This window comes from Mya arenaria, chromosome 2 (genome assembly GCF_026914265.1).
Source record: "Mya arenaria isolate MELC-2E11 chromosome 2, ASM2691426v1".
Taxonomy (NCBI): Eukaryota; Metazoa; Mollusca; class Bivalvia; order Myida; family Myidae; genus Mya; species Mya arenaria.
The window spans coordinates 15,241,437-15,268,983 of NC_069123.1; the positions used below are offsets into that span (position 1 = coordinate 15,241,437).

The 27,547-nt window shown below is 35.4% G+C and overlaps 1 protein-coding gene across 1 annotated transcript; it reads left to right on the forward strand.

The window, feature by feature from the left end:
- Positions 1-14: 14 nt before the first annotated feature.
- LOC128225269 (mismatch repair endonuclease PMS2-like) lies at positions 15-27,039 on the forward strand. Its single transcript, XM_052935383.1, has 24 exons — positions 15-116; positions 1,089-1,281; positions 1,651-1,737; positions 2,279-2,381; positions 3,562-3,664; positions 4,430-4,599; positions 5,126-5,204; positions 5,656-5,747; positions 6,123-6,222; positions 6,472-6,556; positions 7,212-7,291; positions 7,813-7,925; positions 8,167-8,194; positions 10,385-10,496; positions 11,489-12,183; positions 13,283-13,364; positions 13,760-13,862; positions 14,830-14,997; positions 20,245-20,345; positions 20,888-20,956; positions 21,148-21,185; positions 21,786-21,890; positions 22,695-22,730; positions 25,422-27,039. Exons 2-24 carry the CDS (start codon positions 1,107-1,109, stop codon positions 25,482-25,484), a joined length of 2,787 nt encoding a protein of 928 aa, XP_052791343.1. The 5' UTR covers positions 15-116; positions 1,089-1,106; the 3' UTR covers positions 25,485-27,039.
- Positions 27,040-27,547: the final 508 nt, after the last annotated feature.

Genomic DNA, 27,547 nt, shown 5'->3' on the forward strand with positions numbered 1-27,547 from the left:
GTGATGCAGACAACAGTTTTGGTCCTTGGCTCGAAACTCGAAATGTAAAAGGGAGCGCTAAAAGCAACTAGTCTGTAACTAGCTCTTGTAGCATAAATACATCTTTATATTAGCAGGTAATTTTATTCAGAATTACACAACTGGCATGCATGAAACCCGTAGCTTTTTCAGATATTGTGCAATATTGGTATTTCCCACTTAATCAATTACAGTGTATGGTCACAGTTCAGGAAATTATTGTTATAATTATTGTTAATTAGTGTTTGAAATTAACAATAATCAAAAGTTCATAATATCAGTAAGAAATACAATCATCACATTCATTTATATATATGGTTTAACAATCAGTATGTGTGATGCTATAGTCATCACTCATGCGTTTTACAACAGTAAGTAAATATCCATAACAGTGGTTTCCTTTTTCTGTCTTTAATAACAAAATGATGCACACCGCATCAAGAAAGTTATCTTAGCATTTTATCCATGTGAAAGCATATTAAATATTTGTTAACCAGCTTAACATTTAATAACCTGTAATATTGGAGTTCATTAAAATATCTTAATTTAATAAAACTTTCACAAAAAAAGTAAATTTGTTAATAACAAACGATACCAAAAAAGGTTTCAAAAACAGAATGCATCGAGCTGGGATCCCTGGTATTTGCAGGTAATACCGGACCCACTACACCATAGAGACAGATTATTGAGGTTTTATGAAATATATAAACAATTAGAATCAATTTGTAATTTTGGGAGAGTTTGTAATTTTTAAAGCTAAAGTGTTTACATTCACCAAATTTGTGGAAGAGAGTGAACTCCCTTGTTAAAATGAACTTAACGAAAATTTACCGGAAAGAAAAATTGACATTTATGCTACGTTGACCGCATAACAAAACATACATTGTTATCAGAAGTAACATAAGCGACATCGATTTTGGCCAACCACTATCGATTTTCACCGTCATAGCATTTTCAGCGACGATTAATCGATTGTACTCGATAATCGTTTCATCAAAATTGTTAATTATTGTTATCTTCAAGTCAAAGAAAGTGTAAGATTTCGGTTTCATCATATGTTGGCAATTCAGTTTCAGGTATCTCAAACAATGGATGAGACAGATGGATGTGAACCAGACCTAGCTCATCCAAAGGCCAGCAATATTTGTGCTATTGACAAGAAATCTGTACACAGGATTTGTTCGGGGCAAGTTGTGCTGACGTTGGCAACTGCTGTCAAGGAGCTGCTGGAAAACAGTATTGATGCTGGGGCAACAATTGTTGGTAACTAATAGTTATGATGTCCCCAACTTATTGACAAAGGTGTATTGTGCGTGGCTGTGTGTTTTAGAAGTTGGAAGTGGTGAGAGTGGATGGCAAAAGAAGGAGGGGTTATCAAATAGGGCAACATACCAGGCACCCTTTTTTGTTAATAGCATCAAAATATATGAATTACTTATAATTTTAGAAGAATTTTCATGTATTCATATTTGCTTTACAACTTGACTTGTTATAAAACCTGTTTTAGAATTTTACTATTTTGTGTTTGATAATTTGTTAAGTGACACTTTCGACGTCTGTTTTATCTTGTTTACAAGTTTAGAACATGTAATAATGTATTCAAGTTATAACCATACCATTTGTGTTTTTCAGACATCAAGCTCAAAGACTATGGCAGTGAACAGATTGAGGTTTCTGACAATGGCTCTGGCGTACAGGAATGTAACTTTCAAGGACTCAGTTAGTAAATTATAATGATGATAATATCTTTATTTTAAGGTGGTTACAGGTTACACATTAAGACATTATTATAAAACTATCAAAAAACATCATATTCACAATGTGCCCTTCTATTAACAGAAACATATCAACACTTATTAAAATATTTGTTCAATAATATTACATTTATATGAGTATGGTTTACAAACTGTATCTTTTATTATAACATAACAAATTTTTTCATTTAATTTCATTTATTCACCGACAGACACTCGGTCAATCACACAATATACAGAACATTGTTGTTATGGACATCCAACATAATATACCTGAGTATCCCAAAATGATACTATTAACTGAGTGATATAAAGGCATATGTTTGATATATCTACTTTTTCCTTGGGACTAAGTTGAAGTAAGTCTAACTAGCATTCTGTTTGCTTCCTTAATAAGTTGTCTCACAGTACTCCATAACATATTTGAAGTATAACAAAATACTACATGTACAAAATAAGTTACAATGCATACATGTTATTGTGCAAACAGTAATATCTTTCTTCAGCATTGAAGCATCACACATCGAAACTGCAAGACTTTACAGACCTCATGAATGTGGAGACCTTTGGGTTTAGAGGAGAAGCCTTAAGCTCGTTATGTGCTCTAAGGTACATTTATGTCGTTTATGCTTGGTAAGAACCACTGGGTATGTTGTACTCTGAAGTTAAATGCGAGTAGATTTTAATAGTAAAAGAAGCATTTATATGTAACATTTTACTAGTACATAGTTCCAATACATTAAAAGAAGTATTATCTTATGATTTACTGGTTTGAAAGTATTCTCAATATATATTACAAGAAGTTTAATGTTGCATTTTAAAAGTTCCAAAAAAGACGCAATACTTTTAAAGAAGTATTAAATTACATTTTACTAGTCCCAAAATAGTCGCAATACTCTAAAAAAGCATTATGCTTTGTTTTACAAATTTCAAAACAGTCCAAATACTTTTAAATACATTTTTTAGTCCCAAAATAGTTGCAATATGTAAAAAGAATTACTATATTGATTTTACTGGTCCCCAAATAGTCTTAATGTGTTGAATGAAGTATTATGTTATGTTTTACTTATTTATTAAGTCCAAAAATAGTCTCAATAGTTTGTATACCTTTACCTTCAGGCTTTATTATTAAATGAATTGAATTTAGCTTAGGAATTAAATATTGTTCCACTTAGGACTAATATATTGTACCGCTTATTTTAAGGACTTAATGTTTCTTTCGGATGTAGAGTTCTAAAATTGGTCTAAAAAAATATGTGTCATGGTACCGATACCTATATAGGTGGTGAGGAGGTGTGTAAGCGTTCCGGTAGCTCAGTCGGTAGAGCACTCGCCCTGATAGCGAGGGGTCCCGGGTTCGAGCCCCAGTCTGGCTGCACACTTTTCTCACCATGTGACATTTGGCGCCCAACGAAGGACCGTGGCAGCACTGTTTAGCAGCATAACGCGCTCTCAGTGTTAATTATGTGCATTCCTTGCCACTGGTGTTCCTCAAAGTCGAGGACGCATTTCCAGTTTGCGTGGAAGCATGTCACGGTACCGGTACCTATACAGGTGGTGAGGAGGTGTGTAAGCTGTCCGGTAGCTCAGTCGGTAGAGCACTCGCCCTGAAACCGAGGGGTCCCGGGTTCGAGCACCGGTCTGGCTTCACACTTTTCCCACCCTGTGACATATGCATAATAATTAAGTTATTTCAATTATTTACATATTAAGCACAAAAAAAGAAGTGTTGGTGTATGCAGAATAAGGAAGTTTTGATATATGCTAATACTGAGAGTCATTTTTACAGTACCCTCAATGTAACAACAAGACACAAGTCAGCCAGTGTTGGTACAAGAATGGAGTTTGACCACAATGGCAAGATAACAAAGCAAACATCCATGGCTCGACAGGTAGGTTATAACTAAGTAATGAATTGAAGAATTTCCGGAAAGTAGAAGAGTAAATATTCACAGTGTTAGAAGTATGATATTTTTGCAAATATTCCATCAAGTTAAACTTATGTCTCATAAGTCTACATTATTCTTGATTTACCCTTTGACAAGTATATAAGAATTATACCACACTATCTGATGAGCCATGAAGGTTTTTGATAAGATTTTAAGACTTGAATAGTAATGAGTGTATGTCTCATCATATTTGTTTTTCCTCAATGTGATGAAATCTAAGAGCTTATAAAATGATAGCAAGTCATTTCTTTTGGTAGAAACTTAAACTTATTCCTTATTAAGAGGTATCTGGAAAGTGCTACAGTCTTGGATCATACCTGGGACTTTGTGGATAAGGGGTGGTAATCTTGACCACAGCCAGTCGATTGTACCCACAGCCCCCCCAGTCCTGGGGTATACCAGGGATAGCCGGGGAAATGGGCCATGTTTTTACCTTCCAGGTGGCCCTGCAGTGCCGGGTGAATGCGGTGGTTTTGTCTTCGCGCCAAATATAGCGGGGAATGGACCTTACCTAGTGGTCGCTGGGGTGCGGGGGCATTTGGTGGGGATCAGTTCGTCCCGGCAGGGCAGGGATTTTACCTGGGCTTGGCTAAACGGAAAGTCAAAGTCCCAGCTATTTGCCGAACCTTGGGGGACCGTGGTTACAATTGACTGGTGCATAACAGAACCTATATCTGTCTGGGTTCTGAATCTTGATTTTTTCTTCAGATTGGAACCACTGTCACACTACAGAACCTGTTCTACACACTTCCTGTACGACACAAGGAGTTTCAGCGGAACGTAAAGAAGGAATTTATCAAGATGGTCCAGGTCCTTAACTCGTACTGCATCATCAGCACTGGTGTCCGCATCACGTGCACCAACCAGACAGCTAAAGGGTGAGGCTGCTGTGTTGATTTTTGAATAGTTGATGTTATCAGCAATCAGCATACATGTTCATATCTTAAAAAATCTATCTTTTTCCCAAATAAACAGTACCACAATTAGCCAGTCATTTAATATTTGTGTGTTTTCAACTATTAAATACATGGTTACAATCTTGTTATCAGTAACTAATATTTTCCATAAATGCATTATGTAGTAAGTAGTTCAAGGTTTATCACTCAAAATTTATGTTTGTTATACATTTCTAAGTTGATTTTAAGTACAAGTATGACTTTAAGTTATTATAGCATGTATTTATATTTTAGTTAATTTAAACTTTATGATAATTCATAAACATTTAAAGATTTTTTCACTTTCTGCCTTTGTACAAAAATGCTCAATGCTTATCAAGATTATAATTTGGGTCAAATTGAACTGTACTTACACAAATGAATCAGATGTACTTCAAGAATATAAACTGTTATTCTGAATGTTTCATTTTAAAGTTATATTATTTTCTAGTAATTCATCTACTTTCAGTAATAGGTCTGTTGTTGTAGCAAGTAAGGGTAACGCTGCAATGAGTGAAAACATCTCAAATGTATTCGGTCCGAAACAGGTATGTGGTGATTTGTTAACTCTTCTGTTTTTGAAGCCAGAAAGATAATTGTGTTATTGTCATGGCCTTGGTGTCATATTCATGGGCATCATCATGCAAAACTTTAACTTTGGCCATAACTTTTAAACAGATCAAGGTATTCAAATGATACTTACTTCTCATGTTGAATAATGTTCTTATGTATATCAAGGACCTTACCTTTGGCTTAAATAATTGAGTTATATCCCTTGTGTTTTACTGGATAAAACCCCCACAGAAATACAGATAAGCATTTACTCTGCCATGCTCTTGTTTCAATTTAAATCTTACCTACTGCTTTGTTGAGAAATGCAGTTTCTTTAGGGGTGAAAGCATGGCCAGTTTCAATGCATAGACCAGTTGGGTAGACATGGGTTTTTTCCCTTTGCCCTCCTATTTCATACTATTTTTGCATGAATTCATGAATTTCCAGATGTCCGGTCTAGAAGAGTTTGTACAGAAGTGTCCTGAAGAAGAAACATGCCAGGAGTTTGGTATTAAACAGGGAGCAGACAATATCTTCAGGCAAGATTGCATGTACTATGGAGATTTAGAGCATAAGTCCTTTAAATTATGGAAGATCTTGGATGTTTCTGGTGGACATAATAGCAACAGTATAGCACTTAACTGAAAGTTTCTTCAGGCAGGGAATTTGAATGCATATCTCCCTACCGGTAGTTGAAGGGCATTTGCAATTTACAGACAATGAAACAATATAAACTGAAGTGTTAGGAGCTGATGTTTGAAGTAAAGTCATTATATGAGAAAAAAAATTTTTTTACTGAAAAATCTGTTACCAGGGTAGAAGAGTATGTATCCAAGGGTGCAAATGGTCTTATCTGTTAACAGGGTAGGAGGCTTTGTGTCCCAAGTGTGAGAATGGTTTTTATCTGTTAACAGAGTAGAAGGCTATGTGTCCAAGTGTGAGCATGGTTTAGGACGAAGCAGTACAGACCGACAGTTCTTTTTTATCAATGGCAGGCCATTTGATTCAATCAAGGTTAGTCTGTTAATAGGTCTTACACATATAACCCATTTAAATTCTCGTTAGCCTTTGCTTATAGTTTGCTACTAGTATACACACATGTGTATTCATGTAGTTGCTTTAATGATTACTTAATTTGATAGTGAAAGTGCTGAAAGTTTGGTTGTCCAGTAAATACTGTAACCACTGTTAAACATTAGCAGAACAGAAAAGTATAAAATATATAATGTAAACACTCTCACTGTAAAACCGGGTATTTTACAGCTGAGTAAGGTCGTGAATGAAGTGTACCACCAGTACAACAGACACCAGTACCCATTTGTGGTCTTCAAAATCTCAACACAGAAAGGTATGTCTTTTAAGGCATTGACTCTGTTGTAACTAACATTGCTGTCAATAAACAGTCTTAATCAAACCCGGTCTGCTATTTTTTGTACTTCTGAATGACATTTTTTCCCAACAAATTAGCACATGTTTTTAGAGGCAGAGAAAAACTAAATACCAAATAGGATCACATATATTAATTAATACCTACGATTGTTTTCTGAAACACAACAATGAGTACGCTTTGCCAAATGATCTGATTTGTTTGAGTCTATTGGTGACTTAATTGACTATCTTTTCTATTAATACTTTCAATTCTTATATTCTTATAATAGTCGTTTTGACACAAAAGATTGTCCTCACAATTTTGAGCTTAATATTACCACTTTGTCCATGTAATCGTTACAATATGTAACCATTATCTGGGTGACATGTAGCAAATCTCTGCATGTATGTTTAGTTATCAAATGAAGACACTATTTTAGCTTGTAAAATAAACACAAACATAGGTGAGGTAGCTGTTAAGTAGTCCACATAGAGATCTAGATGAGTTAGCATGAACAATGCCAAAACAGTACTAGCCCATTCCACATGTAGGACTAAAATTTCTCAAGGCACAGAAAATATTTCACAAACTGGGGCATTTTGCGCAGACTGATAATATGTTCATGTAATTTCAGACAATGTGGATGTGAATGTGACCCCGGATAAGAGACAGGTCTTCATGGATGGGGAGAAACATATTCTCGCCACAGTCAAGGTGTGTACCCTCATGGGAAATGCTCGTATTATTTCTGCAGTGTGATATTGATTCTGAGAAACTATGGAATCAAGTATCTGTAGAAAATATACTTTCTGTGTAAATTCAATCAAGACATACCAAGTAGTTTTGACAAAAAGGTTTATTGTTTTGGTTTCCCTGCCAATAAAAAACCAGATCCTTGTTTTACTTCATGCCAGTAAATGTGATTAGTTAAAGTTTGTAAACTTTGTTTCACCAGATATAAAAAAGGAATATGTTTAAACTAGACTCCATGTATGTTAAAACTAAATTTTCTGGTTATATTCATGAAATTTATGACTTGGTAACTACATACAATATCTTCCATAAGTAAGTTATTTCAGTTGGTACCTAGTAACTGACTTACAAAGAGGAGGTCCCCTGGAAATCTAGGGCCAGTTTCATTTTAGACAGTGGAACTGCCTAGTTGGGTACTAGATTGCACTTATGATTTTTGATGAAATGGCCCCTTTTGTATTCTTCGAAAATTTAATTTGCAGTGTTCATTGGTAGCTATGTATGAACCCAGCACGTCCATACTCCGAATGCAACAGCCAGCTGGAATACCATCTCAGCTTAAATCTCCTTTGCCAGAATCTGTTGACCATATAGGGTAAGCAACATACAGAATCTTTGTGTATACTTAATATGTTATGAACTTAGTGTTATTAATTCTTGTGTCATGCATGATTTACACATTTGTATGTAAGTACTACAGTAATGTCTTATTTAAACATAAGAACATTTGATCTACTATCCCTAACACTAACACATACATTGTTTTATCACATACATGTATATATATATACTTCATACTTTTAACCTTAATTCAATTGATTTTATTTTATTATTAGGCTGTCAAGACACCAGAGTCTGGAAAAGGTATGTATACTTACATTTTAATGAATATGTGGATACTAATTCAGTGAAAATGCGTTCCCTCAAACAAGCGGTCGTTCAAGAACCGGCGTTCCCTCGAGGTCGGAGCTTGGTCCCAAACTTTTTTCCTTCTATTTTCTTATAAAATATACCCACGCTGCATCGAAACCTAATTATGATAAGCAGTCGAGCAATATCCTCGGTCTCAAGTACACAAATCGTGCACAAAACCTTATGGCTCCCTCGAGGACATAATTTCACACTTTTTCCCGTACCCGTGTTCCAAAATAAACAAACAATTGCTAGGTGTTAAAATTTTTTGCAAGTTGTGAAAATTGCAATGACAGTTGAAAGGCAATTTGATAAGGTGTGAAAAACCGTTTTTCACTGTTAACGCATGACCGATATTAGTTGATAATTAAGTTAAGTTAATGATGAGAAGTTAACGCTTTAGATGTGGTCAGAAGGTTCTTTGAATTCACTGCCGATGCTGACCGTTATCTTCAGACGCTCTGTACGCTGTCACATCACATTACGATTGAACAGTTTCGCGAAACCGACAAGATGCGCCAATCAACAATCCTTGATTTTGCGAAACTTAAATCACAATATGCCACAATATGTACTGTCATTCAAATGTTGCTTGTTATGAAAATGTGCTTTTTTGTTAAAATAAACATTTCTATTTATTCGTTTATTGTTTTTATGCCCCCTTTTGAAAAAAGTGGGGTATATTGTTTTGCACATGTCGGTCGGTCTGTCTGTCTGTCTGTCGGTCGGTCGGAATACCAAATGGTTTCCGATCAATAACTTGAGAACGCTTTGACCGAGGGACCTCATACTTGGTATGTGTATTGGTCATCACCAGCAGATGAACCCTATTGATTTTGAGGTCAGTGGGTCAAAGGTCAAGGTCAGTGTGACCTTTACATGAAAAACGGTTTCCGATCAATAACTTGAGAACGCTTTGACCGAGGGACCTCATACTTTGTATGTGTATTGGTCATCACCAGCAGATGAACCCTATTGATTTTGAGGTCAGTGGGTCAAAGGTCAAGGTCAGTGTGACCTTTACATGAAAAACGGTTTCCGATCAATAACTTGAGAACGCTTTGACCCAGGGACCTCATACTAGGTAGGTGTATTGGTCATGACCAGCAGATGAACCCTATTGATTTTGAGGTCAGTGGGTCAAAGGTCAAGGTCAGTGTGACCTTAACATGAAAAACGGTTTCCGATCAATAACTTGAGAACGCTTTGACCGAGGGACCTCATACTTGGTATGTGTATTGGTCATCACCAGCAGATGAACCCTATTGATTTTGAGGTCAGTGGGTCAAAGGTCAAGGTCAGTGTGACCTTTACATGAAAAACGGTTTCCGATCAATAACTTGAGAACGCTTTGACCCAGGGACCTCATACTAGGTAGGTGTATTGGTCATGACCAGCAGATGAACCCTATTGATTTTGAGGTCAGTGGGTCAAAGGTCAAGGTCAGTGTGACCTTAACATGAAAAACGGTTTCCGATCAATAACTTGAGAACGCTTTGACCCAGGGACCTCATACTAGGTAGGCTTATTGGTCATGACCAGCAGATGAACCCTATTGATTTTGAGGTCAGTGGGTCAAAGGTCAAGGTCAGTGTGACTGTAAGCTGAAAAAAGGTTTTCTGATTGTCCATATTTTATTTAAGTGTCCAAATCCTACTAACAATTTGGCTCCCAAGGGGGCATAAATGTTTCACTAACATCTCTTGTTTCTTTTGTGTTTTACATTTAGTTTACGTCAACCATTGAACATATTAGCAATTTCCACAACGCAACACATAATCGGTGTCTTAGTAATCCGTCTGTTTGATAACTTTAAACTTAAAATACACTGAAAGATATTTCATATCAAACTGGAAAATTGAAAATCGGGTCGTTCGAAACATCAGTTCCCTCGAGGTTTTGGCTCGGTCCCTGGCGACCTCGAGCGATCGCAGTTTTACTGTAATACCTTTTTGTCCCATTTATCTTTTAATCAACACAAAGTATAACATAATGTTCTTTTTACATTTGTAGATCATGTAGCTTTGAACATTCTTTGAAAAAAGACCTATTTGAAGTACTCATACTTAATCTAAACAAGTTTTGTGTAATCTCTGTGGAAGTCATTGTATGCAATATCTTTACTTAAAATTCTTCTTACAGCCAAGCGGTCTTTCCTCCCTGCAAAAGTTGAAAAGGTCGTTCAGTAGTGCGTTTTCCAAGGGGGATAACTCCCCTCAGGCCTCCCCTCGCAGTGGAACACAGCCCAGTAAACGTAAGATGGTTAACACAGACTTCTGCAGCCCTGGAGTAGCCAGTAGTATCTATTTAGCTGTATGTGTCATTCAGTTGTGCCTTTTGTGGATAACTTACCACAGGTATCTCTCCACACAGGTGACACGACCAAGTCAACATAGGTATAATATATGCATCCATTCTGCGGCCCAGTTGCCTATTTGCTATCCAAAATCTAAAGATGTCATAACAGTTGTGCATTAAAAAGGAGATAACTCTCCACAGACCACTCGAATCAGCCCAGTAAATGTTATTATGTTATTAATTTTTCAATATCAATATCAATTCATTAAATAAAATTTCTAAGTGTTTCCAGTAAGAAACCTCATGAATTGAAGTTTGGTCAATTAGAATATATCCTTTTGCTAGTTCTGTAAATAATTTTTTTCCTTTTTTTAGCTTGTCTGATTTTTGAAAGAAATGACGAGCTATTGTCGTCATCGTTGGAGGCATTGGTTAATTTTTGCGTTAAGGTCACTTCCTTGAAAACTATCATAGCTATCACTTTGAAACTTGGGGAACTTGTTCATCTAATACCCTTCTTCACATTGTACCCAAAAGATGCTGAGTCTCACCTGTTTTGGGGGTGAAAAACATGAATTTGATGGATTTTGGCTGATTTTGAGAATTGGACATAGCTTCTTCAATTTTTGTTGGATTGATCTCAAATTTGTTCACAGACAATGAATGGATTATGCCTTCAATATACATGTTTTAGAGGGCTAATGAAAATTGTGGTCTTCAAAGACAGTATTTTAGCAAATATTAACATTTGCTTAAGGGTTCCAGCTTTTGGTATCTTAGTTTTAACACTTCTAATGATTTGCCACACTTTTATTTTGTCATAAAAAAAGTGCATTATACAAAAACCTGTGCCTTTTGACCCTTCAGAGCCAATGGCCGAGTGTTGGCTTCTGTTTGTGGTGTTCTTGTTTGAATATCATAGCTACATTTTCATATGTTGAATTTCAGAGAGGAAGCTGGATGCCTTTGTTTCATCATGGAGTCCAGCAAAGAGAAATAAAGACACTTCACTGCACAAACTCTCTTCTCCATCAAAAGACATTGCAGGGGAGGGTAAGAACTTTGAATTTGTAGAGGAAAGAATTCATGAGAGATCTGAGAGTTTTATCATTGACAAGAATTGTGATAGTGACAGAGACACTATGAATGAAATGACGGAAAATATTGACAATTGTAAGCGTTTGTCTTCAGAATATCAGTTAATAAATTGCGATGAGAGTAAAAAAGATTGCAGTATTATTGAAGAAACTCGTAAACATCTTAATACTGATACACAAAAAGAATGTGATACAACAGAATCGTGTTCCAGTCAATCAATTAAAATAGTTCATCACGGTGTCAACTCTCAGGCAGTTGAGGTTAGTGAGTGTAAATCAAACCAACAAAGTATCGATGCTGATTCAGACCACCATGAAAGTCTTTATCATTACCAGACATCAGAGTGCACATCACTCAGTGAAAAAATCAGCTCAGAAAGAGACAGTACACCTATAGGTTCCCAACAGTATGAAGAGAGTTTAACCAACATTGATAAACATGAAGCTGCATACAAAAATCAGTCGGAGTTTGATGAAGGGCATGAAAACATGAAGACAGAGGAGATTCCAAAAATGGACTGCACTGTGGATGCCTGCCATATTGTTGTAAGATATATTTGTAATTAGTACTTATTTGTAGTTATATGTTATGAAATGGCTTGTTTAAATGATAATTACTCAGACATATTGCTATTTCCGTCACATTAAGTCAGTGTAGTCTGTTATAATGCTATTATAGGATTTATAATATCTCTAATCAAATCTCGCCTTTACACAAAAGCTTAAATAGTAAATGAATAGCATTATTTCTCTGATATTTATAATCATCCATATGTTAAAGCTAACCTTTTAATAGTAGTTTATCTGCTATGTAAAACATAATTATCTAAACATAGAGACAAATATATTGCAAAGAATTACAAATTTACAGTGTTTCATGAGACTTAATTAAATGTGAATAATGCTATTTCTATCCCATTTAGTCAGAAACGCCTAGCAAATCTTATACTTATTGATTATCTGACATTATCCATATGCTATGAAAGCTAACCTTTCAGTGATTAATCTGCAAAGTAAAGCATAAATGTAGAGACTGATTTGTAAATAATATTTTTTTGAGATCTGCTTTATGTTTATGCTAGCAGTCTTGGACTAAGTCTAATGTTTAGATCCATGAATTCTTACGTTTTTTCAATTTTGCTGAAGAAATATTTCCAAAAGAAAGTTAAATACTGAGTTTTGAGCAAACCTGTAATAATTATAGGGTAAAAAAAGAAAATGCGTGATAATAGATCTCCCTTAAAATGGTCTGAAAACATTCAAAGATTATGTGTTATTTATCCAATTCTTGTAAAATATCAATGCAAGTTTTTTACAGAAAGGTATTTGCATTAAACATTTGGCAATTTTTCAGAATGAACTTCTGTTTAAAAGTTGTTTTTCTTAAGCTTAAATAGAAACCGTATTTTTGGCTGACACAGTCACTTTATTCCTCCAATATATATTGGCAGTACTCAGGCTTGTGCCAAATACTTTAAACTTCTTGCTTAAACATTTAAATGCGGTGTTCTGCTTCTAAACAAATATGGGCCAAAGTTCAAACTTTGGCCCCATTCCCAATGTTAAAACATTTATATTTATTTTATCATGGAATAATTGGTAATATGGTGGAAAAGATCACTTAAATGTTTCCATCTTTCATCAGGACTCCGAGGAAGATTTTAAAAAGGCAGAAAAGCCAATCCAGTTTTCTATGGAAAACCTAAGGGACAGATGGAGAAGAAAAGGTATCAAAACAGTATTTTATCAAATTTGAAGTATTTGGTGGACTAGGAGATTGAGTTAATTTATGAAAAAAGGTTTGCTTTTATTGATAACTTGTGTCACTGAGACACACCACATGGCCACTGGCAACCGTATCATTTAATAATTGTGTAATAAGCTTTCGCGTTACGCTTTATGTGTGTACAGTTCATCCCTCAGAATTAGCTACAAGTATGGTTCAGTTCAACCCACAGAATTAGCTAGTGGGATGGTCCAGTTCAACCTGCAGAATTAGCAAGAGGGATCAGATCCATTAGATAATTTAGGACAACATAAAAGTAAATCTATCAATAAACTTAGACAAACACTAGTGCATCATTGTTCCCCCTATGTTAAAACTGTTACCACTGTTTTGCAGCAAAAAACAAAGAAGATGGTAACAAGTTTTCTAGAGCTTTTCGTGCAACCATCAACCCAGCTGAAAACAGTACTGCTGAGCAGGAATTGCAGAGAGAAATCAAGTAAGTTGTTTAAAAAGATTTCAGGGCTTTAAGGTTATAAGTCAAAAGCCCCAGCATGTCAGTTAAATTTCCAATATTTACCAATGTGTTCTGCAGCTCAGGATAAATTGATGTCTTTCTTTCTTTGTAACAATCTTGGCTTTGAAATACTATTTAAGGCTTAATTGTTGAAGAAGTTATCAAAATGTAAGGTTAATGTTAAAAAGTGATCTGTAGATTTATAATTCAGTAGAGTTACAATATTTTAGATGTATGACTGTTGAAATTGAAGAAGTGGTTTGTGTTAGCAAATCCTTTTTAACTCTTATAAATTTTAAATATATTTCTTTTATCTAACGCTTGTTATTTCAATGTTACACAAGAGTGTTGTCTTTTACAATGAGGTGAATCTTGATAACCTGGAGTTAACCCACTTTTCCAGCTTGTTGATGCCACCTTGTAAATCCACACAGTTTTGTCTCAAGATTTCTCTATTGCTTAAGTTATACTTCATCCTTTGTCACTACTTTCTATTTACTTTTTATCCCCCGCCTATGAAATAGGGAGGGGGATATTGAAATGGCGTTGTCCGTCCATCCTTCCGTCCGTCTTTCCTTCTGTCCGTCCTTCCTTCTGTCCGTCCGTCCATCACCTGCGTTTTCTCAGTAACTTGCCGGTAGAATTTCATGAAACTTGAACCACTATACTGGAATGATGCCCGTCCAAAAAAAAATTCGCTTGGTCAATGTTCCTTGGAGTTATTGGCCTCGATTTTTTTAAAAATGCACATTCACAGCCATTTCTCAGTCACTAGCTGGCAGAATTTCATGAAACTTAAAATAAATATGAATTACTATACTGGGATGATGCCTGTTCATTTTATTTTTGGATTGGTCAATTGAGTTATTGCCCTTGATTTTTAAAAAAACTCATTTACAGCTATTTCTCAGTAACTAGTTGGTAGAAATTCTTGTTTTTATAATTTTAGAAAAGACATGTTCTCTCAGATGGAGATCCTAGGGCAGTTTAATCTTGGCTTCATCATTGCCAAGTTTGAGCGAGATCTGTTCATTGTTGACCAGCATGCTACAGATGAGAAGTACAACTTTGAGACATTGCAGAGGGACTATGTTATACAAAGCCAGAAACTCATATGGTAAAACAATGCAGAGAATTAATGTATATGTATATAAATGTAACTTTACATAAAAATTCAGCCATATCCTGCATTTGTTATAGTAATGTAGTATATATATCTTTTACAACGATTATTAAGAAACTATTGATAACTTATACTAAGTCACTCTTGTGGGCACAATGTTGCGCAAGAGTGTGATCTTGTGTTGTTGGGGAAACTGGAGTACCTGGAGAAAACCCACTTGTCTAGCTTGATGACCACAAATCAAACTCACATGCGCCCAGGCAAAGAATCAAACCTTGATGTGATGCGAGAGCACTAACAACTACTCTAACCAGACAACTGGCGTATAGTAATAGTAATTTAATACTTGTTTAAAGCATGTGCATGAAGTTAACATTTGCACATGAAATAGTTATAACATTAGTGATGTTGAGGTTTGTTTTTTAACTTATCACTGATGCTCACTTTTTTTAGCTTTTCAGTGTTTTTAGCTCACTTGAGCACGAAGTGCTCAAGGCGAGCTATTGTGATCGCCCTGTGTCCGTCGTAGTCGTCCGTTGTCAGCAATTTGACTGTTAACACTCTAGAGGTCACAATTTGGGCACAATCTTGATAAAACTTGGTCAGAACGTTAGGCCTTTCTTTTTTTATTCTTTGTTTTACGAACCGCCAGGATGCCACATGGTCGTAGGAGGAGGAAAAAAAAATAAAATTAAAAAAACAAATTCCAATTTTTTTTTCCTGTCGGAAAACATAAATGTTCTTAATAATGTATGAACTTATGAAGTTTTGCATGCATTAGTTAATTCTTTAGCAACTTAAGTCAATCAAACACATTTGTATTGTTTCATGCTTCTTAGAATAAACATGGTTTATACATAAATAACAGCTTTTTAGCTCACCTGTCACGTAGTGACAAGGTGAGCTTTTGTGATCACTCTTCGTCCGTCGTCCGTCCGTCCGTCCGTTCACAATTGCTTGTGAACACAATAGAAGTCACAATTTTGACCTAATCTTTATGAAACTTGGTCAGACTGATCATCTCTATAAAATCTAGGTCATGTTCGATATTGGGTCATCTGGGGTCAAAAACTAGGTCACTAGGTCAATTAGTAGAAAAACCTTGTGAACACAATAGAGGTCACAATTTTAGCCTAATCTCAATGCAACTTGGTCAGAATGGTCATCTCTATAAAATCTAGGTCAAGTTCGATATTGGGTCATCCGCGGTCAATAATTAGGTCACTAGGTCAATTAGTAGAAAAACCTTGTGAACACAATAGAGGTCACAATTTTAGCCTAATCTCAATGCAACTTGGTCAGAATGATCATCTCTATAAAATGTAGGTCAAGTTCGATATTGGGTCATCCGCGGTCAACAACTAGGTCACTAGGTCAATTAGTACAAAAACCTTGTGAACACAATAGAGGTCACAATTTTAGCCTAATCTCAATGCAACTTGGTCAGAATAATCATCTCTATAAAATCTAGGTCAAGTTCGATATTGGGTCATCCGCAGTCAATAACTAGGTCACTAGGTCAATTATTAGAAAAACCTTGTGAACACAACAGAGGTCACAATTTTGACCTAATCTTTATGAAACTTGGTCAGACTGATCATCTCTATGAAATCTAGGCCAAGTTCGATATTGGGTCATCTGGGGTCAAAAACTAGGTCAGTAGGTCAATTAGTAGAAATACCTTGTGAACACATTAGAGGTCACAATTTTAGCCTAATCTCAATGCAACGTGGTCAGAATGATCATCTCTATAAAATCTAGGTCAAGTTCGATATTGGGTCATCCGCGGTCAATAACTAGGTCACTAGGTCAATTAGTAGAAAAACCTTGTGAACACAATAGAGGTCACAATTTTAGCCTAATCTCAATGCAAATTGGTCAGAATGATCATCGCTGTAAAATGTAGGTCAAGTTTGATATTGGGTCATTCACGGTCAATAACTAGGTCACTAGGTCAATTAGTACAAAAACCTTGTGAACACAATAGAGGTCACAATTTTGGGCTAATCTTAATGCAACTTGGTCAGAATGATCATCTCTATAAAATCTGGGTCAAGTTCGATATAGGGTCATATGCAGTCAATAACTAGGTCACTAGGTCAATTATTAGAAAAACCTTGTGAACAAAATAGAGGTCACAATTTTAGCCTTATCTTAATGAAACTTGGTCAGAATGATCATCTTAACATAAGCTAGGTCAAGTTCCATATTGGGTCAACCCAGGTCAAAAACTAGGTCACTAGGTCAATTAGAAGAAAAACCTTGTGAACACAATAGAGGTCACAATTTTAGCCTAATCTCAATGCAACTTGGTCAGAATGATCATCTCTATAAAATGTAGGTCAAGTTCGATATTGGGTCATCCGCGGTCAACAACTAGGTCACTAGGTCAATTAGTACAAAAACCTTGTGAACACAATAGAGGTCACAATTTTAGCCTAATCTCAATGCAAGTTGGTCAGAATAATCATCTCTATAAAATCTAGGTCAAGTACGATATTGGGTCATCCGCAGTCAATAACTAGGTCACTAGGTCAATTATTAGAAAAACCTTGTGAACACAACAGAGGTCACAATTTTGACCTAATCTTTATGAAACTTGGTCAGACTGATCATCTCTATGAAATCTAGGTCAAGTTCGATATTGGGTCATCTGGGGTCAAAAACTAGGTCAGTAGGTCAATTAGTAGAAATACCTTGTGAACACATTAGAGGTCACAATTTTAGCCTAATCTCAATGCAACTTGGTCAGAATGATCATCTCTATAAAATTTAGGTCAAGTTCGATATTGGGTCATCCGTGGTCAATAACTAGGTCACTAGGTCAATGCCCCTGAAAAGATAAGAGGCCCCACCTAGGGGGTCACAAGTTTTACATAGGCTTATATAAGGAAAGTGTTTAAAAATCTTCTTGTCTGAAAATGCACGGCCTACGCATTCAATATTTGGTATGTATCATAACCAAGTGGTCCTCTACCAAGATTGTTCAATTTATGCCCCTGGGGAGAAGAGGCCCTATCCTGGGGGGAGTCACAAGTTTTGCATAGGCTTATATAGAACAAAAAACTTCTTGTCTAAACCAACAAGACATTGGCATTTTATATGTGGCATAACCTAGTGGCCCGCTACCAAGATTGTTCAATTTGTGCACCTGTGGTGAAAAGAGGTTTTACATAGGCTTATATAGGAAAAAACTTTAAAATTTTCTTGTCTGAAGCCACAAGGACTAGGTCTTAAATATTTGGTTTGAAGCATTGCCTACTGATAGGGTCATGTGGGGTAAAAAACTAGGTCAGTGGGACAAATAAAAGAGTGGCCTCTAGGGGCCATACTTTTCATTGGATCTTTATGATAATAGGTCAGAATGTTCACTTTATTTAGCAAAGCTACAGGTGAGCGATACAGGGCCATCATGGCCCTCTTGTTTCTTGTGTGGTAGAGAGTTGAAGTAGTATGTGCCTTTAACCCATTAACTACCTATGTACGTGATATGGTGCTTGTAATACAGTACACATTCATCCTCTTTCACCGCAATGATCTTAATCGTTTTAATTTGAAATTGGTGAACAACATCAGGGGTCAGATGGGCGATGTTTTCTTTTAAGTCTATGAGGGTATCGTTCTTATTATTTGTGTAGCCGAATATACTTTGTATTTTCATTAGGGGGGGTAAATGGTTTTGAAGCTGTAGACATACTTCTTTTTCAAGTTTCAAAAGTGTTCTGGAAGTTTTCCCCTTCACTTCGATCTCAAGTTGCACCCACACGGGCGCAGACATTTTGACAAACGTACCGGGCTGAATAATGTGCTTAATTTTGATTGGTTTAAAATACGGCACGCTTGGTTTCCCGCGTCATTTAAATAACCATTGAAAATTTAACTTCGGGAACGGGAACCAATTCATTTTCGATTCGTGATTTTTTTTGACGCATTGGATACGACAGTTTATTTATTTTTTTCGAAAAAAATCGGGAGCGGAGGAAATAAAAAAATCGGAAATTTGCAATTTTTTTTTTTTTCAAAATGGCATTTTTTCTGTCGGCGGGTCCGTAAAACGAAAGATCAAAAAAAAAAGGCCTTACCCTCAATAAAATCTTGGACGAGATCGATATTCAGTCATCTGGGGTTTAAAACTAGGTCACCAGGTCAAATTAAAGGAAATGCTTGTTTACACTATAGAGGTCACATTTATGACTGTATCTTCAGGAAACTTAGTCAGAATGTTAATATTAATAATCTCTAGGTCAAAATCGAATCTGGGTCATGTGCGGTCAAAAACTAGGTCACCAGGTCAAATTGAAGGAAAAGCTTGTTAACACTGTTTAAATCTGAGTCATGTGCAGTCAAAAACTAGGTCACCAGGTCAAATCATAGGAAAAGCTTGTAAGAAATCTAGAGGTCACATTTATGACTGTATGTTCATGAAACTTAGTCAGAATGTATATATTGATTAGCTCTAGGCCAAGATCGAATCTTGGTCATGTGGGGTCAAAACAAGGTTACCAGGTCAAATTTAAGGAAAAACTTGTTAACAATCTAGGGGTCACATTTATAAATGTGTCTTCATGAAAGTTGGTCAGAATGTTTATATTAAAAATCTCTAAGCCAAGTTTAAATCGGGTCATATGCCGTCAAAAAATAGGTCACCAGGTCAAATAATAGGAAAAGCATGTTAACACTCTAGATGCCACTTTTATGACCATATAATCATGGAACTTGATCAGAATGTTATTTTTGATGATCTTTAAGTAGAGTTTGAAACTGGGTAATCAGAGGTCAAAAACCAGGCCACTAGGTCAAATCATAGAAAAACTTGAATTGGATCAGGTGAGCGATACAGGGCCTTCAGGGCCCTCTTGTTTAAGCAAAAGGCTTTGGTACTGTACATGTTCATGTATTTCCATAATGTTGGAGTCATTAGTATGAGTCTCATAGTGATTGTTGGGAATGTGCAAACACTTTACCCTTTGACCTTTATCTAGATAAAAGAAAACTTGATATTAACCTTTATCTAGATAAAAGAAAACTTGCTATTAACCTTTGACCTTTATCTAAACTTTGTACAAATGTTACCAATGTGCATATACCTAGCAAAGCCCTTCACTCTTTCTATAATAATTGTTATGACCATTGTCTTTGTGAGTAAAATCTATCTGGGTATTAGATAGCATCCACAGTTTTTAATATTCTTATAAAAAATGTGTACGTCTCACATCGAAATTATACATACCCCTTTTTCAGCCCTATGAATCTAGAACTGACAGCAAGCAATGAAACGATACTAATGGACAACCTTGATGTGTTCAGAAAGAATGGCTTTGAGTTCCAAATAGATGAAAATGGTTAGTAAGTTACCATTTTATTTTAGTATGTCATATATGCATGTAGAAAAGATTATGAATGTATGTTCAATATGTTCTGGCACTTTTAATTGCCAGTAAGCCCAGCACTAGTAAAACATTGGTTTGGCTTGCTCCTGTTAAACTGAACACATTAAGTGTGGCTTGTTAAAATTGACTAAGCTACATGTTTAGGTTCAATGTTCATAGGTTCATCGTTTTTTTGAGAAATAAGGTCAAGATTATCCTTGTTAGTCCTTATCATATGTAAGCAGCTGTAGCATCTTTGTCACTTGGATGCAAACACTTTGACATTGACCTAATCTAAAAAAAACTTCAAGATAATGAAACTTGGAAGACATACAACAAAGGACATACATCTGGCTTAAAATAATTGAGTAATGCTTCTATTTGACTTGAAAATTCAGACGAATTGTTGGCTTTTGCTCTGCAGGGCTCTTATTTCTGATAACCAATCTTCCTCCAAAGGCTTCATTTTCACTGATGATGTCATATATAATTCTATGTTTTTATTACTTTGATAGGTCCTCCGATGCAGCGAGTAAAGCTGGCGTCTACCCCCGTTAGCAAGAACTGGAATTTTGGAAAGGAGGGTGAGTATACAGTGAAATTTAAACCATAATTCAATTTTTTGAGATGTTTTGATCAGATTTTAGCAGTTTCAGCTGTCAAGTGCTTGAAATAGGTTTAACCCCAGTGAAATTATCTGTGTTTATGCTGTCGGTTCTTGGACAGTAAATTTAAAATAATTTGATTTTTTACACAATTCCAATTCTATTTCCAGATATAGAGGAGATGATCTTTATGCTGACAGACTCCCCTGTAAGTTTCTTGGTTACTTGTAATTTCTAAAGTTGGTAATAATTCAATATTGAAAATTACTCCTGTCATGAGCAGAAATGACAAGAGATTATATTTGGTCGGAGATAAAATAATGAATGAAAACTAAAACTTATTTGGTTATTGAATTCATATTAGTGCAAGTGTCTGGACTATTATAATCTGGGTAGACTTTAATAGTGCATTTCAGAAAGCACATCTTGATTTTATTAGTCTCGATAGCACCAGGCTCGCATTTCTAATCATAGGACTTCCTAATAGCTTAAAGCTATATGGCTTTCATATAACTAGTCTGTATTTGAATCCAGGCATAATCATTTGAAACTTCATGTGTAAATTGTAACTTTAGCCATAACTTGTTCAAGGAAAATTAACATGAAACTTGGTATAAATGTTCACTTCAACCATGGCGCTTGTGTAGAAAGTTATGTAACTCTTGTAAACATTTGTTTAGTTATTCCCCTCTATTCACTGAGGTAAAAACCAAGACAACCATCAATGGGCATCTGCTTGGGATTCTCTTGTTAAGTAATTTCTGACAAATATTGAGCCTTTGTCATATACGTATATTTTTTATGCCAGGGTGTTTTGTGTCGACCATCCAGAGTGCGAGCCATGTTTGCCTCTCGTTCGTGCCGGAAGTCTGTCATGATTGGAACCTACCTCAACAAGACAGAAATGAAAAAGGTCTCTTGAAAGGTTTTAGTTGTGCATTTGTATATTTTAAAGTTAGATTTATGTGTGAGATTAAAGGAAAATAATTTCAATGATGTTTTGTGTAAAAAAAAAAACTTGATTGATAATTCTTATATTAAATCAAAATTCAAATGTTGCTAAAAATCATTATCTACCACAAACTAAACCACTCTGAGCTTGTACAATTGCCATTTATTGTGACATCGTCAGCGAGAATAAATCATGATCATGAATATGTGACATTTCATTTTGCCAATTAAATGGAATTATGTTTGAAAATGCAATTTTATCCACTAAGATAAATTTTCCATGATAGTTTATTTACTTTCTTGGTAAAAGGACTCCTCAGGATTCATTTTCGTTGATGACATTGACAGAAAATACTTTTTAATTTTTGGTTTACAATCAAAAGTTTCTAGCTTATGTTTTTTTTAACTTTGTATTGTAAGGCGTAAAATTATTTGTTTTCACTTACTAAAACCAACCCTATTTTTTCCTCTCGACCCTTAACTTTTTTTCCGTATTTTTTTTTTTTCCGAAATTTCCTACAAAATGTGCATGTTTTGGTGGACATTTTAAGATTTGACAATTTCATATTTAAAATGTTCTACAATAGTGATATATCCTGATGAAGAGCAGTTTGGTAAACAGAATCCCAGTCCTAAAAATGAGGAAAAAGTTATGCCTACATACCTACCTATTTTTGGAAATGTTAGTGGAAACAATGAACTCTTTTTTAGCCTTATGCTTAAGTTTTTTGACACAGGCCATTAATTTTCTTTCCATCATTTTCAGCTGTTGTCTCATATGGGAGAAATAGATCAACCATGGGTATGTGCTTTCTGTTCAGGGGATATATTCTTAAAGTTTCTTAGTGAAGTTTTTCAACTTATTAAAAATATTCCAAATTTTGACAAAAAATTCTATAAATACCCTGTATTTTTCATGGAATTAATTCACTATCTCATTTTAATCTTTTCCTTGTTTATTTTCAAACATTGCTAGTTTTCTTTTAATTCAACTTTGAGAAAAGTGCTTTCACAAAGTTGACATTTTTCACTAAGATGCTCTATGAATACTGCTTCTGGAACATACTTCTGTGATACAAGGTACAAGAAAAAATATATTAAATTTGATATACATAAATTACAACTGAAGCTCATAGAGCTATTTTCTGACAAAATGCAAATCAAATATCAAAAATGCAACTCAGAAACTGGAAGATAATAAATGCATTATAAGAACACAATTATGCGTAGACTTAAGTTTAAAGGGCCATTTTATAAAAAAAATGCACAAAAAATTTTGTAAGATCGAAAATTCTGGTTTGATATTGTAATAGTCTCTCAAGAATTCAGTTGAAGGTTTTGTTTGCCAATTTAAGTAAATTTTGTTTAAAATAACCATTCTTTAGATTTGTTTGAAAATACCTACCGGTACCTTCACTACTCAGAAATCTCGGTTTGAAAATACCTACCGGTACCTTCACTACTCAGAAATCTCGGTTTGAAAATACCTACCGGTACCTTCACTACTCAGAAATCTCGGTTTGAAAATACCTACCGGTACCTTCACTACTCAGAAATCTCGGTTTAAAAATACCGATCGGTACCTTCACTACTCAGAAATCTCGGTTTGAAAATACCTACCGGTACCTTCACTTCTCAGAAATCTCAGTTTGAAAATGCAATAGTATTATATATTTGCTAAGGGCTATTCCATTTAAACATATAACCCCCGGGGGTTATATGTTTTACTGGAATAGCCCTAATAAGACCGGGCCTCTGTTCTTATATTTTAAATCTGGAGCTGCATGAACCATAATATTGGGATCAACATTTTGTTAGTCATGTTTTGATTTAATAAACGCAATGTAGTGGTATAGGTATCTACCTTTCACTGAGGAGACTTCAAGGTGCATATTCTCTTGGCCTCTTATGAAGTACTGGTTTCTACCCTGGAAATGACCTTCATTCATATCAGCTTAAAACATTTATCTGAATTGATTTTAAGTAAAAAGGTTTAAGAAAAAAGTACCGTAAATGACTGGGTATAAGACGATAGGGGGTATTAGACGCAGGGAAAAAAATCTGTGAAAAATCTGAGAAAAAAACTTTTAATCTATGTTTTTGGTTAAAAGACGTATAGAAAAAATGTCAAAATCGTCCGGCATTTTCAGCCACCATGTTTGTTGACAGTGACAAAAATTATTTTTTTTCGTGAAAATGGCGATGGTTATCTTTAAAACCATACAACCATACTGTCGAGAATGAAAAGTTATGTTATGCAAAAAATATTTTGACAGTGCCCAACTTTGTTTTTTATATGTAAGTTTGATTATTGTTTAATTCAATTTATTATTCAAAATAATATTGAATACCGTAATTCACAAGAGTTCGGACACCATAAATTAATTATTTTTTTCGCTCTCCAAATACATAGAAAATTATCATTTTTACATTTTATTTACATGTTTGTTTAACCTGCCTTTTTTCTTCATGTTTGGTTTTTACCACTTATTAATTTATCCGTAGTAATCAATGGTCATAAACTTATTTATTACGCCTATAAGTGTAAATCCTTCATGAAGTTAATTAAAACACCATTTTATACATGTATGCACTGAACTGAATAAACACATTCTATCGGCTTCAGATCAAAGAGTCACACTGTGTGACGTCACATAACTTACAGTTATACCCACGAGGATCTCGTGGAGAGCATGGACATTGCTATGCAGGATTAATGTACGATTATTGCTTCATATAGTCTATAAGTGTGGTACAAGTTTGAAAGCTTATTGGCAGATCGTTTTACAAACATGCCATGTCGATGTTTTCTTAATCCCTTGATTGCCCTTGTTGTTTGTTTAATCCTCAAATAAATATATCACACTTCCTTTTCAACAGGCAATAAATCGTTTAGGATGGGTAGTAACTAATTAAATTGTCACAGTGGTGTATACGGTTAGGTAATCTAGCCAGGCATTGTAAAGATAAAAATCAATAATCTTCGTCTGTGAAACTTGGTAACTATGAAAGTTATGATTGATGTATTTGGGAAATAATTATGGGTGTCCAAATATTTAGAGTGTACGAACTCTTAGGTGAATTATCGTAACTTTAATCGAAAAATATTTTTGTTGAAATTATAAACGTCTTACGATATACCGTATCCCGATATTCCAGTGCCGTTTTAACCCGTATATACTCGATCAATATGACGCGAGTAACATCCCTTTCTACATAAATCTAAACAAACTCTCGGCTAGAAATTGACCTCAGAAAAAAAGTTCAAAAAATTGTTACTGGGTATTATACGCAGGCATTTTTTTGCATCAAAATCTGAGGGAAAAAAGTGCGTCTAATACCCAGTCATTTACGGTACCTAAAATATTTTGGCTTTAGAATTCACAGTGTAGTTGATTATTTTAGGACCATTGCAGAATAGAAACTTCATATAATAAGTACCAGATACTGTAAACCAAGATATCTTTTTCAATAATATATTTATATCTTTCAGAACTGCCCCCATGGTAGACCAACGATGAGACATTTAATCAACCTAGACATGCTTCCTACTTGACAATGATGATAAATTTAATTAAACTTGACATGCTTCCTACTTGACAATGAGGAGCCATGTAATCAACTTAAATACGCCCTCTGAGACATTTACTGTCCCACTTGACAATGATAATACATTTGATAAACCTAGACATGCTTCCTACTTGCTAGTTCCATCATAACATCTCAATTGTGCAGATTGTGTGTTTGCCTTCCAGTAGCAGACATGTCATATTGTGCAAACTCACTTGCAAGGAGCAGACCTCTCATATTTAGACTCGCATGTTTGCCTGTTAGAAGCAGACATCATATTATGTGTAGACTCACAAGTTTGCCTGCAGGTATGGAAAACATACTATGTGCAGACTCGCAGGTTTGCCTGTTTGAAGCAGACATCAAATTATGTGCAGACTTGTACTCGCTTGCCTGCAAGTACTGACACCATATTATGTGCAGACTCGTAAGTTTGCCTGTAAGTACTGACACCATATTATGTGCAGACTCGCAAGTTTGCCTGTAAGTACTGACACCATATTATGTGCAAACTGGCTTGCCTGGAAGTAACGACACCATATTTTGTGCAAACTCGCTTGCCTGCAATTACGGACACAATATTATGTGCAAACTTGCTTGCCTGCAAGTACTGACACCATATTATGTGCAAACTCGCTTGCCTGCAAGTACTGACACCATATTATGTGCAAACTTGCTTGCCTGCAAGTACCGACATCATATTATGTGCAAACTCGCTTGCCTGCAAGTACCGACACCATACTTTGTGCAAACTTGCAAGTTTGCTGCCTGCAAGTACCGACATCATATTATGTGCAAACTCGCTTGCCTGCAAGTACCGACACCATACTTTGTGCAAACTTGCAAGTTTGCTGCCTGCAAGTACCGACATCATATTATGTGCAAACTCGCTTGCCTGCAAGTACCGACACCATACTTTGTGCAAACTCGCAAGTTTGCTGCCTGCAAGTACATCATACTATGTGCAGACTCGCAAGTTTGCATGTTTGTCTGTTATTGACTATCCAAGGTTGACGCAGAGGTTTTTGTCTGCTATGGATGATTGACACTGGAAATAAATTGTCAATGCCTATCGCAGCAAGAAGAGTTGTATAGGATCCTTGTATGTCTCCTTTTCAATTTACAAGGTTAGACATACTGTTTTTGTCAGTATTCTTATTCTTCTTCAACCGATAGACATACTGTTTTTGTCAGTATTCTTATTCTTCTTCAACCGATTTTGTCCAAAGTGGAACTTGGGAACTACTGGAAGGAAATGATTGAAACTTAGAAGATAGATAGATGGCAATATAAAGCTATGCCATTGCAAGAAATATAACACTGGTGCAGTTTTTCAATTTTTAAAACAATACTACCACATTGTGTTCATGAAAAAGATGTATTTGTTGGTAAATAAAATGCCACAAAATGTGTTCATATATAAAAGATTGTGTTCAGTTTTATATATTGCTATATCCTCTGGCAATTGCCAACTTTTCTACTTATATATATTCTTGTTTAACCGATGCTAAATCATTGAATCTATGACTACTTCACCAGCGTTGAATCTATCTTTGTTAATCAGGTCAGGTGATCTATTGAAGATTGTCGTCATAATACACTTTTTTATGATCACTTTATGTATCTCCACATATACTACATGTTCTTTCTTAATTGGCATACAAATGTTCAGAAATAAGTGCAATATTAATGGCCTGTCGAATGACACTCGCATGAAACGAAACTGATTGCAGCCATCAGCGATATGGCATAAATCGTATATAATACAATGAAGAATACGGGGTCAAGCCCAGTAGTCAAAAAATCAAAAATGAACCATAGGGGCATATATGTTGTATACGAGGTTTTAAAATGAACTAAATACTGAAGAGGAGGGCCCAATACCCCGCATAGCATGGACATATGTACAATTTGCAATCAATTAGAAAACCACGATGGCAAACAAAGCTCTTTGAAGCGCCGACAACTTCATTTTCATAGCGGCATCTGGGGCTGTAAAAATTGACTGTCTTGGTTGCAAAATGGCATCGTCTTTGTCCTTTTATTAAT